We start from the raw sequence: 20,767 nt of genomic DNA, 5'->3' as shown, positions 1-20,767 counted from the left end.
TGTTTTCTTAGTATATTCATTTTTACTGTACTATGTTCAGTAGAATATACACATAAATATTATTTTTAACAAATAAGAGAGACTGAAAAATTATATGCAATTGAATACTTTTTGATAATAATAATAATAAATGTAAAAGGTTGTAATTCATCTAATTTTATTAATAAATTAAAAGCGAATACACCACAATTTTATTGTTATGATGTTAATTTTGAAAATAAAAATAAGACATTAAAAAGTCATATTTAAATATTAGTTAATTGATCTAACTGAAATAGCTGAAGGATTAATATTTTAATGGTTCAGTTAAGATAATTTTTAAACAAAACAATTTAAATAGTTATATAAATAACCGTCAAATCCTATGATGCAGATAGAACTGAAAATAGCTAAGAACTGTTTATTATTTATAATTGATGGGATAGTTATGTATTTATAGATTTAAGAAGTTAAAATAAAACAAAGTATATAAATAGAGATTAAAAAACAACAAACATGTTGCCCGAAGCAAGAGCAGAGGAAGAGTGACGTACTGGTAACGGAGAGCTCTCCCCACCACCTTCAAGATGGCCGACGCCCCTCCACGGCCTCAGTCCGTCGCCGGCCTCGGCACGTCCAACATATCAGAGCTGCCGGTCCTCGTTCCTTGTCGACAGCTAGTGTGTCCTGTGTGTCGGGCATGCCCCCAGCGGACTTCTATGTTCATGTTCCGGAGGCGTCGCGCCGCGCTGGTTAGGTCCTTACTCAAGGCCCGGGTCCGGAAGAAGGACGATGACGAGGTGCGTAATCTCTTAATGAAGAAACTCGACGAAGGCCAGCTGGAGGACCTGCTGAGGGCCGTGGAGACGAGGGGCGGCACCGCCTCCTGTATTATCGCGGGCTCCTCGTCCGACCCAGCCTTCCTTACCTGCCGGAACTGGAGGTGGCCCGACTTGGATAGCCCCTGCCAGCTGAAGAAGCTCCCGGTCTGCAGGTCCTCCGCAGCAGCGCCCTGCTGCAACCCCTTCCACTGGAGCAGGCTCTACAGTCCTGGTGAGTACCTGTTGCTCTATACACGTGACTTTATCTCTCCTCTTAACACTCCTCTTTGCACGTTAAAAGTCTGTCCCCGCATTCGCAAAAAACATTTTTTTAAGGGTGGCAGGTTATATTCTTATCACCGGTGAAGGTTATCGAAGAATTAAAACTTTGGTCAATCACCATTTAGGGCTGTATTTGCATTTTGTTTTCGTTTCTTTTATCAACTCAACATATTTAGACCGATACCTCACATAACTCACGCATACAACAATCTCAGAGCCAATTAATTTAAACCCTGGATTAATCTTTGAACTTGAAGATTGATAATCATTCGTTTTACAAATCAATTTCCAAGTTACCTCTTTCATCTTAAGTGTAACGAATAGTCTTAAAAATCCTTTTGTTTTCGATTCTGACAAGATTAAGGAATCGTTTCACTTTATTATCAATCATTACGATTTAAGTATTAGAGGGCCAACTGTTGTAATGTTATTATTGCCCTGCTTGATCAACTTCAAACTGTTTATAACCTTTCGTGCGGCGCAGGTTAACCAACCTAAAAAAGCTCTCGGATGATTTTACCTGTCCCATATGAGCTTCAGCGTATATTTTTAAAGTCAGCTTTCAGGTATAATCAGATTCAAACTTGTTACTAAAATTATCAAAGGTTACATTTTATTAATTAGTTGTATTTCACGCGTTTTTTGTGGTAGCCTTATTTCCGATTATTTGGCAATTTACCTGCGTATTTTACGTTATAATTTTGTTATCTGTGTTTTGTTTTTTTGTGTTTCTGCCGTGTTTGATAATGATAGTTGAAAATAGCTTTTGTTTATACTCATGTATGTGTTACTTTGGTTGAAATAAGTTTTGAGTAACTTCTTCTTACATGATTTCAATTTGGCTTTTGTTTATCTGTACTGTAAGATCATTATTGTATGATCAAAGTGGAGAATGTTTTTTTTTTACTGTCGGTGATCATTTGTCTATATAACCTCTCATCTTGTTTATTTTTAGAATTATATATTCTTTTTTAATAAAAAAAATATTTTTTTTTGTATCTTTTTAGTATTTTTAAACGCGAGTAAATGAGCGAAAGATGTAATATAAATAATACTCTGAGTGTAACTGGGAGAAGGGAAAGAGTAACAGTACAGGTCGGGGGGAGGGACCTGCTCAGGTGGCGCCTCTCTGCCGCCGGCTCTTATCGTTCGTCGGCTGCTTTCCAAAGTCATCTCCTCTTAGATTATGTATCGATTCTCGTTCGATTATTTATCGATTTTATTTAATACAATATTAGCGTTCATTGAAAAAAATAATCAATTTATTTGCCATTAATTTTATTTTTATTATAGAAATTAGGCATTCTCATTCACCGTGATATGTAGGTTAGTACATTTTGTTTACAGTCCTGCTAATTTTATTTTTTAAATTTTCAATTAACAATAATTAAAAACTATTAATGAAACTATTTCAAATATCAAGCTCAATTATACCCCTGAAAATATCGACAATCGAAATATATGTTATTATAATTAATAGATACAGCTTTTCTGTATGCTTCATTAAATTTAAATTTTTCAAGGATGCATGATATCCATTTTATAAAATAATTTTCATTTGACTAGTAGTTTTAAACTATTTGAGAAATGAATCGTAAAATAATGTCTTTTATTTTCTTGGTTATCATTTTCCCCACATTTATCAATTCAATATATAAACACAAGTAACAAACAATGTATAGATAGTATTAACAAGTACATAGGCTGCATATTACTTTAGCCATGTATATTTTTGTTTAGAACAACGTTTGAGCTATAAAGACGTCATCAGACGTACTTATTTATATCTTGTGTTATTAATTAAATTGACTTCGTTATTCAATGAGCCCGATTCCTTTATATTGCTGTTCTAAGAAGAATATTCATTAATTTGAATATTTTGCAGACTTTTTATTTTTGTTATTTATCCAATTTTGAATATCAACTGTAATATGGAGTGTACAAAAAAGTAATGATTTATTATTTTTTGATGTGTTAAACGTTTAACTCCTTAAAATTGTTTTTAATTAATTAGAAAATTATCAAAAATGAATTTATTCTTAATTATTAACTATTCTTATCTACTCACTTATCATTTTGAATCTCCACATCCCATTTAACATTTTATTCGTATTGTAATATTTTTTCTTCAATTCTATCAAGGAATCTGCTACTACTTATTTATCATTAATTGGTTCTACTTTAATTTTGGACTTATGAAATTTTTTTTTAATTGATACCTTATTAATTAAAAATAGCAAGTTCCGCAACATACCATAATTAGAGACAATGTTTCTCCTTATTCATTAAGACCCTTAACGAAGACTTCTTTGCTCGTGAACTGCTCAATTGTGCATTCCTGTAATAGTTTTCGAAAGCAACTCAGCCTTGCGCTGTGACATAACAATCATTGCTTTTAAATAGCCTCTATGTATAAAAGGCCTCCAATAAATTGCGCATTTCATTTACACACAATACGCTCCAATACACTCTCTATTATTGTCGTGTAAACAGTAAATAAGTCCGGTTATGGAGATTAAATTTTACTGTTATTAAACAAAACCTCTAGATACTTAGAAGTGATTAAAGTTGTTAATGAGTTTAATTTGATATTCTTTTTTTTATATGTATAAAATGTACATAAAAAATGAATCTTATACACCTATAGTCGGTTAGTTTAAATATATGTACAACTGATGTCTGTGTGTGTATATATATATGTCAGAAAGCATTTTGACTTGTAGCTAAGTACACCTGAGGTACTGTCGGCATCTTGTTTTGAATGGCGCCGCGTAATAGCATGTCTGTCTCCATCGTTCTTCCATCTGACCCCTCTTCGTCTTCTGAACCCTTCCCCTAACCATTTTTATTCTATAAATAGTTTACTTTAACCATATGCTTTTTTTAGATCATTCATTAGAATTGAAAAAAACGAATGAGTGGAATCGTATTATTTTTTCACTTATTTTATTTTAAAAACCTTTATTTTATTGCTCAAATCCACTAAAATAACTTCAAATGTAAAAACAAATTTTTCTTTAATCTTTATATTATTACAGTCTTCTAAATTTTCATCGGGTTTCGTTCCAATTCGGAGTTTTGGGAAACAAAATAATGTTTTTTTGGTCTGTCTGGTAAAACGTGAAAATATTTGGAAAACGGGTTTCATTAAATATTATTTTTAAATATCCCCTGTTTGTGTACTTTACACTTATTTAAACTTGTTTTTTCCACGGCACCCTATTTTGAGCTAAAGGCATTTCGCGACACCCACTTTGGGAACCGCTTCCATAGGCAAGTCCTCTTACCATTTTAACCTTTCTTACCAAACCAATGAGTTTTAGCCCTTTGAATGTCTAACTTTTCAGTTTTGAATTTCATATTGATTTATTAACATTTTTCATCGGTTAAATCTGAAATGGTTTCAGTTAAGAGCTGAAAGAATGAAGTTATATTAGACTTAGATGTACCGATTATTTCTTTTGATTGCAGATTAGGTACAGACTTCCTTGTAGTTGAATGATTTTTACCTTGTCATTGTAAGAGGCAGTTCCAAGCATTTTTTCATTGATAACAAATATAGATTTATGTAATGCAGGTATTAAATAAATACCAAAATAACTTACAATCAAAATAAATACTTAGCTATTATTTATTTATTAATTTTTTTTCTAATTTTTTTTTTTATATTATCCCGTGTTTAGAAATCATTGTAATATGAGTTACCCATCGCTAAATCATATCGTTATCAGTTATATTAATAAGTAACCTTATTCCTGTTGGATTATCTCGAACAGGTTCCAAGAAGTAGCGAGTTTTCTCGGGAGTCACCTCGGCTGTTCCAAGAACTTCCCTTCGGTGACCCATTAGTTTTATCTACCTACTAACCCTTCTGTAGATATCGACTTTAAATTAATCAATACAAAACCTGCGTCTAAAAAAAAAAAGAAATTCAATTTAATTGCGTGATAATAGACGGTTTATTTCGTAATCAAATTATATAATATTCGATGCAAATGATACTGTTTGAAGTAGCCGCAAAGTTTTCCTTAGACCTATCAACAAATGTTAAAGATTTTGTTTTATTTTTTCTTCCAGATCATTATCAAACCAGTTCAGAAGTTGGATATACCGGTCTTTACAGACTGCGCAGTATTTTTATATTTTATTTAATTTTTGTACTCACGACTGTTCTTTGATTCAGCCATTCTTGTTTTCAAGTGAATAATTTGTATCAATAGTTGTTTATTACCTCTCGAACCTTTTCGAGTATTATATTTGCTTGTTTATTTGACAATTTTGTCCGTATCTCATATTTCATGACAACTTGCAATTTCTAATAGAAAAATCGATATAGTAAATAAGAATTGTTAGATCATTTCATCTAATAATGAATTTCCAATTAGTGGTTGAAGTTGTGTACATCTTGGTGTAGTGTTTTGATTTCAATTGATTTTAAATCTCTTCTCAACCTCATTTTTATCAAAAATTCAACTGCCTGGTACCTATTCGCAAATAGCTGCACACAGTTTTAAAATAAAAACGGACTATTATTTATTTCTCTGTACCCTTAAAAAAGTAACTTAATTAAAATAACATATAACGGAGATGTAACGACAAGCCTCGATTTTCAATTGCATCTAGAAACCTAAATGGAATCTCAAGGAAATATATATCAAAAATAAATAAAATGGCGGTTTTGTTTTCTACGTTTTATTTATAATATTAATTTTTAGTTGATTGTGGAGCCGGAAGACCCTACTTCTAATAAACCGCATATTCGCTTAATCGTGGAAATATTGTATAACTTTCCACGTTTGACATATTAACATTAGGCGACCATTACCAATTGTTTACCGACCACACTAATTGTCCAATAGCGATTTTGGAACATATTTGGCATTGATGAACACTACTGTATCTTTGCTGTACGTCATGGAACAGAATTCTCTTATCAAAACTAACTCTATGGGTTGTAGTGGTCAATTTTTTTCATTTGTATTCATTTTTGGAATAAATTTAGGATTATTACTGAACCCTCTTCAATTAATATAATTTTATTTATGTTGGTCAGCCTTAATATTCTATTTTTCTCGCAAATATTGATTTAATTGATTGAACTGTTACTTATTTATTCAGTTGCTTCCCGAGGCTGAGTAAACCCAGTTTTATAACTAATCCATATTTGCAATCAAATCGTGCTCAGTAATGCTGCTCTTTAAAACACAACCACCGACTGCTGATTTTTATCAGTAGGTTTGCTATGTTATAGTAGCAATTCCTAAGATTCAGGTTCGACGGGGTCAAGTTCCTAAAACGGGGGCTCAAAACATTTCCAGACCAGGGCAGCATCCGATCCGGTACAAATCGGCCTTCCATTGAAGACAGGGGATATTTTTACAATAGCCGTCCCATTGAGGTAAATATAAAATGCCGAACCCTCTCCAGCGGACCCAGACCGGTTCTCAGCGCTCCCGGTGCTCAAGAATGTTAAGAGGTTGGGAATGTCGAGGAATCGATTATTTCTTCTTCGCGTGTCCCCCGCCGAGTCCCATTTCCTAGGGGATCGATATGTGTATCACTTTCTCTCAGGTGAAGCCACCGCTTCATGAGGGACCTAGGAGTGAGGGGGAGCCTTTGGAGTGACTGGCATAGGATCTGGATCGCAATATATTTTTTTTGTTTGCTCATCTTGAATCACGGAAATACATTGTTCTAAAAATAAATTTAAAAAATCAATTTTTTTTTTAATCGTATACATGTTAAACATACATTTATATCTAAGTACGGATCTTAATGCTTTAATAGGAGATAAATACCATGAATATTAGTCTCGTATAATTTAGATTTAGAACCTAAATAGATACTCCCCACAATAAAATTAATTTCTACTCTAATCTCTACGTTATCTTCAATGTAATACTCCTATAATTCCTTGAGGCGTCTGTGTGGAAAAAAAAAGAAAAAGAAAGACCCATGACCTTTCTGCATAAAGAATTGATCAGATTTTTTTGAATTCTCAAGACTTGCATTGATTATGCTATGTATTTATGTATTTTCAGCCTCTTATTCTATGCTAGGGCATAGAATAAGAGGCCATGTTTCCGCATGGAGGGGGAATACCATTTCTAATATTTAGCACACGTAATTATTTTAATTACCAATGTACATATTATTATTTTTTAATTGAAAAAACTCATCAATACTACTTTAATAATTTAAAAATTAATTTTTTTTTTAATGAAATAGTTTTTTTTTTAGTTATGATGTATTACAGATTAAGGGAAGATATATGCAAAATTCAACAAATTCAGACAGTCACTTGAGAAAATAATTCTTGTTTGCTAAAAATATAATATTTCGGATTTACTGGAGAAAGGATGAGGGAACAATTAAAAATGTTTTGTATTTGTAGGCTATTTTGTTCGCCATTTTTACTTAAAGATTGTTGACACAACATTGTAGATTACAATTATGATTCTACTACATCATGGATATTATTATCTGATGTATTGGAAGTAAAAACCAGTCTAATACATTCTAAAATTATAGAAATATATATATAAAAACATTATATATATATCTCATTCTAAAAAGGAAATTTTCTAATTTTTTTTTGTTTCCTTTTAGTTTGCCTTCTTATAAACTTTGTTCCTTTATTCTGTTTTGTAAGTTATGTTTATTATATTAAAAATACTTTATGAATTATTTTCACCAAAATTTGTTTTTTATGTTTCGTTTTTACTGTATTTTTTATTATACCTTGAATTCCAAAGTACTTCATATTAGTGAATTTTAATTTCATATTAGTTTTAAAATATAAATGTTATGCGATACGCTTGCTCTGACATACCTTAATATGGAGCTTTTCTTTAGTTAATTTTTTTCGCTGAGGATCTGTAAGAAGTTTCTACAGTTTCCCCGCGCTGCACCAGATTGGACTTATCCTCTGTTTGCTTGCCGTGACCTCGTCTGCTAGGCGCCTGCAGTCTTTTAATTGAAAGACCGCCTTCTTTGTCGCCTTTGTGGCTTAATATACACTCTAAAAATAATCCCACTGTATTGTCCTTTTATGAAGATTTGTCTTTGAGCCATTGTTATGAAATAAGACTGTTTTTTTTTTTTATTGGATTCGCATGTTTTTATTCTGTAACTTTTCGATGTATCCCATGTTATTTTGTCTTGGCATTTAGATTAAGTGGAAGTATGAAAGTTAACTTCTAGTTCTAGAAACTTTCAGATTAATTATTGATTCCATTTTTTCTTCGCGGGCACACTCATCCTCATGTACTTGGACCCCCTCGAAGATGATATCGAGCCGTGGACCCCGAAGGAGGACCCAGGTAGAAGTGACGATGTGCCCTTATCGGATGACCCAGTCTGGTCGGCGCCCCCTCGGTTAAGGTTATGTGGAAAGTTGGCGCCACTGCTCCCCCAATAATTGTGCCTAATTAAGGAGGCTCTTGTGAGCCGCTGACAATAGCCCTACCGATACAGACGGCTCTGACTACACGCCCCGATTCTCCCTCTTTTTATTATACAGAAGGCTCTGTATTTAGCTAACTATACAAGCTCTTAAACTAGGTTGCTATTTCCTCTTTTTTTCCTGAATTTTTGTGCCTTCGTGATGATAATTGAATAGTTGTGTGTTGATGTATGTAGTAGCGGTGCGGCTAACAAAATCTTGAAATTTGTGAGGAAATACATATAAGTCAACAACATGTATGGTTTATCGGGTTAATGATATCTTAGCTTCACCGATATACTGTTGTTTGTTTTTTTTATGAAATAAATTGAACACTTGGCTAGATAAAGGTGTTATGTTAATAGATTATGAATCTGAGAAAAAAATCAATTTAATCTGTGCGTATGAATACATATATTAATATATAAATAAACATAGTTCTAAATTTAATCTATATGTATTACTATTAGACTGTAAAACTGTGAAAACATATTATGATTATGATTAATTATGATATTAGTCTATTCCGAACACTTTCCACTTACACTGGGGGTTTCAATCAAATTCTTCATTTTTAATACCCCATTTTGTATTAATTATTAAAATGACATTATAAGCTTAAATTATTTCAAGTTCCTTTAAATAATTGAATAGAGTAATACAGCGTTTTTACTATATTGCCCAAGTTAATCCTTGTATTGTTCTGATAATGACAATAACAACATAGTAGTCCTGATATGATTTATGCTCTCTGATAATTGTCGGCGCCATGATTCTTTATAACTACCGGATCAGAGCTGCCAACTGAAATTAATCTTTAAATTAATCGACTGTTATACAATTAAACTTAGGAGCTTTTAGGGATTTTTCAATCGATATTAACTATTGATCGACAATATCTTTAATTGAAAAAATGACCAGGTTATTTTCGTAAGTGCTTACATTGTTTCTTCGGGATCGTGTGTTTTTCATCATAGAGAGTTGTTATTGCCTTATAACCTCGTTTTTTATTTATCTCATTAAGGAAAAAAATATCGGTTATCTAGTCCTGTTAATTTTACGCATGGACTATTTTCTCCAAATTTTTATTGCCTTTAAAAGAGATAAAACCAATATTCGTTCTTGAAAAAAGAAAAAAAAACGTGTTATTTTTGCTGATAGAAACGAAATTCAATAAAAATGTTTATTGCTTGAAGAAATAAGATGAGTGATAATATTCATTCAGACTGATTAGTATTTCCACATTAGATACTATAAAATTTATCAATTAAACACCACAAGTATATAATTTAACTAAAATAGCCTATGAGCTATTTTATTATTTTATCAGGATGCCTTTGATTTTGTTGTAATTAAATACGGAATATTCTTTTATATTTTATATTATATCACATTATGGTGCACATTGTACTATCTCTTTGGTATTGTGTATTTTTACTATTAACGAAATAAGTCTCACTCTCAAGACTTCATAATTTTAAATTATCCCTTTGTTAATGTAATTTTTATTATACAATTTATATGTATATAAAAAAAAACTCATTACCTCAGTTACTTGTTTTACCTTTTTTCAGATAAATTGACTCTGCTAAAAAAATTTAATTTTTTTTTAATATTTTTTTTTTGTAAAAATAATAATTAACCCTAATTTGCTAACTAATCTAATTTATCAACTGAAGTATATTAAAAAAGGTGAAATAAATAGTTTTAAATAGTCATGAATATTTTTGTTGAATTAATGAACAAAGGTCTAACATAGTATGTATTTGATTATGAAAGCTTTAATAGTCGATAACAAAAATTATAATTTATATAATTGACATATTTATATAATTTTGAATTATTGTTTTAACTAATTATTTAATTGTATTGATTAGTACAAATAACAGCTTAAATCATTGGTTTGATTATATAACCGAAACGTATCAGCTAACATAATATAAATAATAATTGCTGAAACGTTAACTTGTTTAATTTATTATAAAATACTATATTATATAAAAATATAAATAAATAAATATTCACATAGTTCTTTTTGAAACAGAACTCTTTATTAGTTTATTCGTTGTCAAACCCTTATGGATTGTGGTTTTAGAATTGTAAATATTTATAAAAACATATTTGTCAGTTTTTGTAAATATTAAATATTTTAAATACAATTTATTTATATATTTGTAATATTCGACTGCTGTTGTTGTATATATGTTGTTGCTCAAGCAATAATGTACTTTGACTGGATTGAAATACCGCCCACATTTGTCATGATAAACTGTTAGGCTGTTTTTCATTTTCTACAAATACCTTCCCTTTTCCGATCTAATTTCAATTCATTCAATATTTTCGTTTTGATCCTGGTTTTTGTTATACGCATAGTTTTTTTTTTTTATTTATCTAATTGGAAATATTTTGTGCTATAGGTTAAAAAAAAAATAGGTATTTCGCTCATTGCTAAAAGTTAGGGTACCTGTTTTATGGAAGTCGATTATTCTCAATAGTTATTATTTAAACATTATTCTGGATTGTAAGCAGTTTTTTTTCTTTCTTAAGTTTTGTTTTAGACGATTCTGCATTCCTAAATTATTAGCGCTGTTCTAAGATTCCTGTTTTAAAATTTTAAAAAAATTCGTGTCGAAAATATAGTTGATAAACCTGATGGCGAGATTCAAGATTGTTGTCAAAAGTTCAAACATGGCATTAAGGCGGTATATGTGGGTATTAATTCTTATAGGAATTACAATATTTCTAATATTGAATTGAGTTTAAGATATCTTTCTTTGTAATAAAAGATTGAACACTATCAGTTTTCTTAAAGTAGCTTGCAACCTTCAATCTTAAGTTGTAAACTTCATGATGGCCTGAAGCTAGAACAAGATAGAATCTTGTTTTATCAGATTGGACTCGGGTGATATGTATGTGTAAACTAAAAATGCTTTCGATTTCGCTCACAATTGTTCAAAAGGAAATACAATGTGAATAAAATAATTGTCAGATTTATTTTTAAGTTTTTCTGATTTTTCTTTTATTCTGTTTTGCTTTAAAATATAATTGTACAATGTAGTAACTCTAATAGATTTAAAAAATCTTAGCTCTAGATCTTACCTTTAGCTAGCTAAATTAGTTAAATAATATCAGTAAACATTGAGGTATAAATTTGTATGATGTTATAAAACTGTATAGTCATAAATATAGAAATTTGTAAAAATAAAATCATTTAAATCTTGGAATATAATAGAAAAAAATCTAATAAATATTTCTACTTAATCTATAATATTATGATTTGTTTCTGTAACAAATAAGCATAGTTTTTATTAAATTTTATAATTTCTTATTTCTAAAAAATACAGGTTGTTACTCAACTATATTTAGTTTTTTAGTTTAAAAATATCTAAATTATTATCTTACATCTTGTCGTTGTTCTGTAAAAAAGGCGGATATAACAATTTTCTTGGGTGAAAAACCTGTAATATGTTTATAATGAGTTTAGTGAAAAACGTCTTCCATGTAAAATACTTTATTTTAATTAATCATTAACAATTATATTAATGAAAACTCATCCAATAAAGAAGGTATAATATTAAATAATATGTTCTTATTTTTTGAGACCCTGATTGTGTTTCATTTAGTTTAATGAATAAGTATCAATCCAGTATAACGAATTAAATCCGTCCATATCAAATTAATTAAATACCCTTTTTTTAGGGTTTGCAAACTTGATTGCACATAAGTAAACAACTAAAGTTGTTTAAATAAATAAATTCTATAATTTTCAAAGGAAACTTCGAGTTGAAGTTCCAAATCAACTCCTTCCTTATTTTTTATTTATTTTTTTTTTTTAATAGAAACATCCTCGACTTAATACACTCATAGATAACTTACCTATCTTCGGTCCGGCTGTTCGGGACGGGAAAATATTTTGGCTGAAATTGTTTTTTCCAAAAGAACAGACGAGAGCGTTTAGGTGGCGCCGCCCGCACTGAATTTCGGATGTGTTCGAGGTCCGAGCAGCGCTGGCCTTGGTCCGAGGCAGAACCGGTTTGAGGAAATCAGGGCCAATATAGCCGTCACACGGAGGACATTCTGTTCCCAAAACGTCTCCGGCTTTATATCTCCTTCTGTGGAAATTCGGGAAAAAATATATATGATAGTACGAAACGGCACGTGTGCTAGGTGTCACAAGTCGGAGTGTGTTAGTGTTTGTCGGATTCATGTAGGTCAAAAATGAAATTGGGTTGTATAATTTGTATATTAATTAGCACAGAAATTTGCATCTCTAAAACTCGTAAATATGATGAATCATTATAGATGTAAATACGGTAAGTGGAGAAGCTATTGGTTGCACTCCACTGACTGGTTAAGAACATTGACTTGAAAGAATGAACCCTCGAGAGAGTGCCTCGGAGAAATGATTCGAATTTATAGAAAAACAAATGATTTTTAAATTTAAGTTTAAATTTTAAGGAGAAATATTATTTGATTTATTTTTATATTAAGGTTAATGCTAGATTCCTACAAGGATAACATTCTTTCGAAAGCTTTATGGACTGTTGTCTTATTTGGTTTGTAGCTGTGATATTATGAACTGATAAAAGAAATAAGTAATTGTTTGAAAATATAGTTTATTAATTTATATCGATACTTAGGAAATAAACCAGTTTATTTCTCACTTCCTGTCACCTTCTATGACTTTATATATGAGATATTAATTTATCTAAACTCCTTAACTTTCAAATGAAATTCCAATCTATATTTTTTTTTTCACCTAGCAACTTATTTTTAGTTTGTTTTTTTTCTCCTTTATTTAATTTTCAAATTCTTTCACACTTTATATTCAATCATTTTTATTACCCTTGAAAACGGGAGATGTTTAAATATATTTTGAAAATCCGATATTTAAGTCCGGTCAGACTATTTCAGTAAGGATAAGACCTAGCAGATTTTAAAGGCAATTAAATTGTTCATTGCGATAAAACGAGTTTTATAAAAATAGTTTGGATTGGTTAAGAGAAAACGGCAAAACATTGTAAAATCGATTATACACATCTACCGTTTTGTCCAGGCTTATCTCGTCTGAAATTCGTATTATCAGATTAGTTACTTAGACACAGAGGATCTAAAAACATGCGATTCCATTGAACCTCTGAAGAAAAATTTGATAAAACAATTCATGAGAATCCCCAGGTTTCCTTTCAACCCATCTTCAGTAGCGTTCTGGAAAATGAGATAAGGTTATAGGAACTGAGGAATTTTCAAGTTGTTGTCCTGTTCAAAAATGTATTATTTTTTTTTTTTTTTGTGTAACATCATTATATGTTATAAAAAAATGTATTCTTCCGTTCGAATTTTTTAAAATTATTAATGTACTTACAGGTTGGATTTGCTATTTTTATACCGATCTATTCCTTCGTCGGTTCATCTCCTTATGCTAAGTAAAATACCATCTTGTATCAGTACTGGAGTTCTATTAATGGGTAGATTCTCTACATGTTTATATCATGTCATTTGATCACTAACAGGCAATTTATTTCTTGTATATAGTCGTATACAGTTGTAAATAACAATAAATAAATTATTTAAAAAAAAATCAGCCTTTGTAGTTATATATGCTGCAATAAATCGTCGTAATCTTATATTCGATTTTTTAAAATTTGTTTTTCTGTTGAGAAATGTATACCATTATAATTTGCCATACTGAATTTGAAGAACATATCGGTGATGTATCATGTTTCGAAAGAGAAGTCAAAGCAGACAGAGAAGAAGGCTATATACTAGAAGCTGAGGAAGCGGGCTGAACGCAATTAGTGCTATAGCACAAGCGACGTTCTGTCCCACCACCATGTGGGTTTCATCTCATTCTCCCCATTCCTCTTTATACTTCTCAAAAACTGTCTATTTCTTTGCATTCTTTATTTTGTTTCTTTAATACTACTCTTACAAAAGGTTTTTATCTCTCAGAATTGTCTAATATTTCCTTAAAAAAAAAAAAAATAATATGAAACTTCATAGCTAATATTATTAGTATACTATTTGTCAAAACAAATTTGTTTTGAAATTCATTGTGAGAAAATTAGACACTGTCAACAATTCAAAGAATTTAAAATAAAGACTCAAAGCAAGATCATAGCGTCTAGTAGATATAGATCATTTGCATCTCCCTCTCCTAGGAATCATAAAACATCATAAATAGGAACATACAAAGTGTGGAAGAACACTTTTGAGCATCTTAAAAAAACATATTATAAATATTGAAGAATCATCAATACATTAAAAAAAAAAATTGTTGACATTCATTGGTATTTTAAATCACAATTACAGTTGAATTCTTAGACATGAAGCAATTTGTCATTTTTAAAATAAATAAAACATTGTATTAACATTTTACTTTTCGTAGTATTTAATTGTTGATTTTTCTACCAACCAAATATAACACTTGTATATTTTATAAAATGAAGTCCCAATGATGTACAAATAAAAAGATTACATTATATAATTATAAAAAGATGTACAGTATATTATATAATTATAAGTAAATAATATTTAATGTTATAAGATATTCTGAAAATTATTTCCTATTAAAAAGAATTTCTTGAAATAAATACTTTTAATACAGATGTTCGTCCGTAGTTCCTCGCCTTAATTTGTACTGAATAATTTTTTTTTATACCTAAATCTGTTTAAAATATAACATAAAAGCTTATTTTATGTTACAGTTTACTTAATTTCCTTGCTAATTTATCTCGTCATTTATTGTAGATATTTTGGAATCGTCTAAAATATGTATATTAAGAAAATTTAATGATTGCTTAATAAAGAGTAATTCTTATAATTGTACGATGTTTGACAAAAAAATTTTGCGAAATTTTAAAATTTCTATGATTGTATACTGATATTTATTATTCTGCTTTAAACATGTTTTGTTATATATGCATACATATATAATATTCAATAATCAATATCATAAATGCGATTCGCATTGTATGTTAGCACCATTGTATAATTTTTAATTTATCTATTTTCTCAAGAAAACTTGGAACACACTTTGCGTTCTTATTGCCTTAGCGATTTGTAGTTGTTTTTGTTATTTTTCAAAGACATTCCTTCTACAATCGGATTGACATTCAGTAGCAGCTACACTCCATCAAGGACCCCTTTACCTCAGCAAATACTCCTCAAGGATATTCAATGACACTGAGATAAAGTTTGAAAAGCATATGATTGATTTATATAGAAAATTAGCCGTTTTCGAGATACAGAACCACTTGACCCTAAGGTGAGTAAATATCTGGTGGAGAATTAATCGAGTGTCGTGAATCAGAAATTTCTAGGATTTTCCTTCGATTATATTTTATACGATAACTGCCTTATTTTACAACCATTCAGCCCGCTTTCCTTGTTGCAATTTATTACCGATTCTATGAATGGGCACCGTTTATCGAGTACAATTTTTTTGTTTTATTACGCGTAGTTCGTTTATCTGGTATCAATTACAAATTAAATCTAAAGAGGGAAATATCGTTATATCATGTGTAGATCATCTTAGGATTTTTTAATTTAATTCATTCTGAGTAGATGTTCTCAGTCGTTAATACATTTGTTAACACATATACAACCCTGTTTAATGTTGTTGTTATTTAATTAAAATAATTCAAATAGAATCATTACAAAACAAAATTAGGGAAGTGAGTCATCGCTAGAATTAACACTTGATTAATTATTTATTAACTGGTGGTTTGAGGTTATTTATATTGAAATTAATGATACATTAGATTAGGTTTAGTTTAATACTTTTCTTTATAATAGAATTATTAGTACTTAATGTTGAAGCTAATTTTATTCTATGTTTAATGCGCGTCCTATTGAACTGAACGTTTTGGTTCTCTTCATTTAACTGATGTTAGAATCATTTTTAATTCAAAAGAAATTAGGTCTGTTTGACAGTCCAATTCGTTTTGACGGAATATTGAATAATTATTCCCGATGGAACAACAGAGAATACAAATGTGACGGATGTTGGTACAGCCCCTTAAAATAAGGATGTTTTCCTGGCCTCTTTTTCGCTGTCTGGAACGGAAGCCGGTATCAAAATGCACGGTGTACAGAGGACACGTATTGTATGTATGGCATTTCCTGATCGATTTCCGGAAAAGCCTTTGAACGAATTGTAAGTGTTGATAACCATTAGCTGAATATAATAGAAACGTCGACGCTGGTACCATCTACCATTTATCTACCATCTGCTGGGACGTTTGGGATATGTCTTCACTTCCGGACATATGAAGAAATATTCAGGATCTTTAGCAAGGATTTCTTCTGTAAGAGTACCCTACTTTAGAAATTATTTCTACTTAAAATATGCATATTTACCTAGGACCCCAACACTTTATATCATAATTTATCTAGATTTCGGTATTACTTAGTTTTCTTGAATAAAGGAGTTTATAGTTACGGGAGCCCTATAGTTTTTAGCAGACCAGTTTAAGACAACGTAGGCGGCCGAGCGATAGAACGAGAATTCTCTGAAAGTATGGCACATCTCCCATTTCTTTCTGATGCCAACACCTGCCTCAGAGAAAGACTGTTGGGTTTTAGATCTTTAGGACTCTACAACTGTGGAAATGTTTGGGAAATATATCTTAATATTTTGTAAATGGGACAATTACTATTATGTTATTATTCAAACAAGGAATTCGGAATGGTTTTAGGAATTGAAGTATTGTATTTGGTATGTACAAATTTGTCAGTAAATATTTTCGTAAGTAGTTCTTTCTCTTTATCCTTTTAAAACATTTGAATTATTTTTGATAATTGCGGATTTTCTTTGGGAGGGTTGGTAATGAAATGAAAAACAGTTACTAAGAAATAATAAACCGTTGACCTTGAAAATGAAAAGAATATATTTAATATTGTGATCCAAATTTAATGTAGCCTTCGATCTATTTACAACGTATTCTAATGTTATATTTTTTAAATATTTATATATAACAGTTTTGGTATAACTAACAATTGATATTTATGTTGATGTAACATTCAAAACCTGTACAATTAGATATATATTTCTTTCCACTTGACATCAATTTTAAATTCTTTTCTCAATTCATTAGAATTTAAATTATCTATCTAATGATTATAAAAGCTACTAAAGTAGTAGTTTCTCTTGTAGAAATAATAGTTTTTCTTGTTATTAATGTATTATGTCTATTTTATACCTTTTTACCTTAATGTATTATGTCTATAATATACCTTCACATATTGAATGATAAATATGTTGATGTATTATTATGCTTCGCTTATCGCTTAATTGTATGTAGTATATGGTTTATTACATAAAGATAGATTTGGTTTGTCATTAGGTGGATTGGATTCTGATTAGTATATAGAATATTTTAAATCTTTACCAAATATTCGTCGGATGAAATAATAATACAAATATAAATGTGTATACTCATTTATAGAAACGTAATCTTTTTGTAAAGTGCCACTCTTATCAATTATAAGGTGTATTTTAATTGGTAGAATTACCGAAGAAAAGATAATATTTGAAATTATATATTAATTTTATCCTAATTCCTAATTTTAGATATTTTGAAGACATTGCTCCCGGAAAGTTGCACAATGTTGAGCAATACCTAACTAATTAGAAATAATTTAATATGACTCCTAATAAAAAAAATTTAAATTACCTAAACATTCATTTAAATTTTTTATATTTATTTTTATGCTATTTCATTTAATATAATATTAAGGGTTTGTTAATTAAAGTTTTTTTTTTTTTTTGTTCGCAGAATCTCCACCACCTCCTCCCTACTCCCGCTTTTGTAGCGAGAGTTTGAAACCTGAAGGTAATTTCATTTATTTGTCATCACTTTTTGCATTTAGTAAAATTTCATTTAATATTGAATAAGATTAGACTAAACATTTTATAATTTAGGTTATATTGTTAGACATTTTTTTTACTTAGCATCATTTAATATTTTTAATTGATTAGCTTTATATATGCACTGTGTACATATTATTTAAAATTTTATATATAGAGGTATCTTTTATCAAATTATCTTTTGTTACTATACAATTTGCTTGGTACGACTGTTTCTTACTATCATTATATTTTATTGCTCCAGTCCGCTATGTATCAATTAATGGGCTTGTTCTTACATAATTCATGATGTCAGAGTAAAAACTGGAAGTCATTCAATTCGGCAAGAGGAGATATCCCCCTTCATGGCACCTGGCCAAGGCGGGCGAGCCCCGCTGACGAAGAGTCCAAAGTAAGCTCTTGAGAATATTAAGAAGCAGAAGGAAGCCGCAGGCTGCAAGGTTATGGCTAAGTCAAGGAGAACACCATAGCTTTGGATAAAGTGAAGGATGGGTTACCTACTTTTCACGCAGCTCTGCTTAACTTATTTTCGTTGCTTACATTTATTCATCTTAGTAATACTGTAGTGTCTCTACTCTATATGTCCTCCAGCTTTATTAAGATCATTACGGAGGACGCGATACGCGGACAGAGGGCTCATTGAGCCGGGCAGTCCTTGAATGGGAGGAAAGGGGGCAACTTGTCATATTAGAACTGGGAGCAGAAATAATAAATAATAAAGACACAAGAGGGAGCCCCGCGGGACGCCAGGTAGTCCTGCTATTGTAGTCTACCACAATGGTCACAATCTCTCCTGATCTTTGCCTGATTCTCCATTAAATTTTCACAATGGGTCCTCTATTGGATTTCGTTTGAAGCGATCACGTACGCACTGATAGCAAGTCATTCTCTATTTATTTTTCATCTCTGCATGCTAAATACATTGGATGTTTATATTTGCGCTGAGTGCCTCAACTGAATCTTTTCATAGAACGTTTTATTTTGTTCCAATGATCTCCAACGTAAACACATATTTATTTTTCGTATTTCCTCCTTATAAAACTTTTTTAAATGCCAAAAATTTAACTTATTTTAATATAATCCTATATAAGTTCAAACAATAAACATTACATCTGAAATTATTTACATTTTCGTTACATTCTTCCTTTTTTTCTACATCTTAAGTACTACGAACTTTGATGCAGCAGTACTTAACATTTCTTCTGTGAAAGGAATTATTCGGTTAAACTGGCAAATACATGTACATTAAAATTTGTTTCATAAATCTTGACATTACATAAAACATATTATTACAGAACAAAAAAAATTGGCATGAGTATCTTCAAAATTATATTTCTTCGAAAACTCATTTTTAGCTGATATTTGATGAAGTCTCTAGAGCACTTGAAATTATCATCCATTACGTTGGCATCTTTTATCATTGTGGTATCTTATCTGTTCAATAAAACTATATATAAATTAAAGATATCCACTCATGTGCATAATGTAGATTCCCAAGATGAAATAGTTAAATTGCAATGTAGTTCTATGTTAAAACTGCTAAGCCTGTTTCATTTGCGTGATTATCAATGGTTTATTAAATTAAAATGATTTTTTTGAGATATATTGTATTTTTCATGTTTATAAATAGTTAATATATTTGTACGAAAAAAGTTATATTTTGTTTGAATGATTATAGTATTATTAATATCTTCAAAATTCATACAGAATGTATTCTTTACTGTTTTAAAAAATATTTCTTTGGAAAGAGGAAAATTTGTTTAAGTACACATATTCTATTTGGTGTGCCTGATAACTTATTTCTTGCATTGCAGACCGAGCTCCCAGTGAAAGCAGTCAGTTGGAGCTTAGAGGGTCTCTAAGCACCAATGGGGAGGGTAAGTCAATCTTATCTTTTTTTGTAATCGATCGATTTAAGTTTTACTTTTATACAAAAATGCATGTTTTATTTTATATATTTATGATATAAATTTAATTTAGTAATAGACGATTTAAACGCATTTTTGGAGAAAAGCCTCTTATTTTGTCTCAGCTTCACTCTTTAGTTGATCATAATTGAATTATTGTTCTTCAATAAATGACAATGAGATATGAAAAAGTTGTTTTCTGAATATATTGCTATACTTTTTAATTATACTGTATAGTAGGATATAAATAAATACATTTATTGCTATTCAAAAATATTTTGAAGTTGATGAGTAAATAAAGCCTTGAACTAGAACGACCTTGAATTTGACCGTTCTACTTCATATGAATAATGTTTCCCTTATAAATTTTTTAAAAGTTTTATTTTGCAAAAACTTTTTTTAGTAATTTATTTTTGTACTTAAATATGCTTAGAGCGTCACTGATTTCATGAACATATATGAT

General features: G+C 30.1%; 1 protein-coding gene across 1 annotated transcript in view; it reads left to right on the top strand.

Annotated features, from left to right (window-relative positions):
- The first annotated feature begins 566 nt into the window (after positions 1–566).
- Positions 567–20,767, top strand: part of Dad (Daughters against dpp) — a 71,745-nt gene continuing 51,544 nt past the window's right edge. Inside the window, exons 1-3 of the mRNA XM_014426356.2 lie at positions 567–1,032; positions 18,306–18,362; positions 20,212–20,274. Of these exons, the coding sequence (XP_014281842.1) occupies positions 567–1,032; positions 18,306–18,362; positions 20,212–20,274 (586 nt within the window). The remainder of the gene's footprint in view (positions 1,033–18,305; positions 18,363–20,211; positions 20,275–20,767) is intronic.

This window comes from Halyomorpha halys, unplaced genomic scaffold, assembly GCF_000696795.3.
Source record: "Halyomorpha halys isolate HHAL.00 unplaced genomic scaffold, Hhal_1.1 Scaffold571.1, whole genome shotgun sequence".
Classification (NCBI taxonomy): domain Eukaryota; kingdom Metazoa; phylum Arthropoda; class Insecta; order Hemiptera; family Pentatomidae; genus Halyomorpha; species Halyomorpha halys.
The sequence above is the reverse complement of the archived record's forward strand: the minus strand, read 5'-3'. Positions and strand labels throughout refer to the sequence as shown.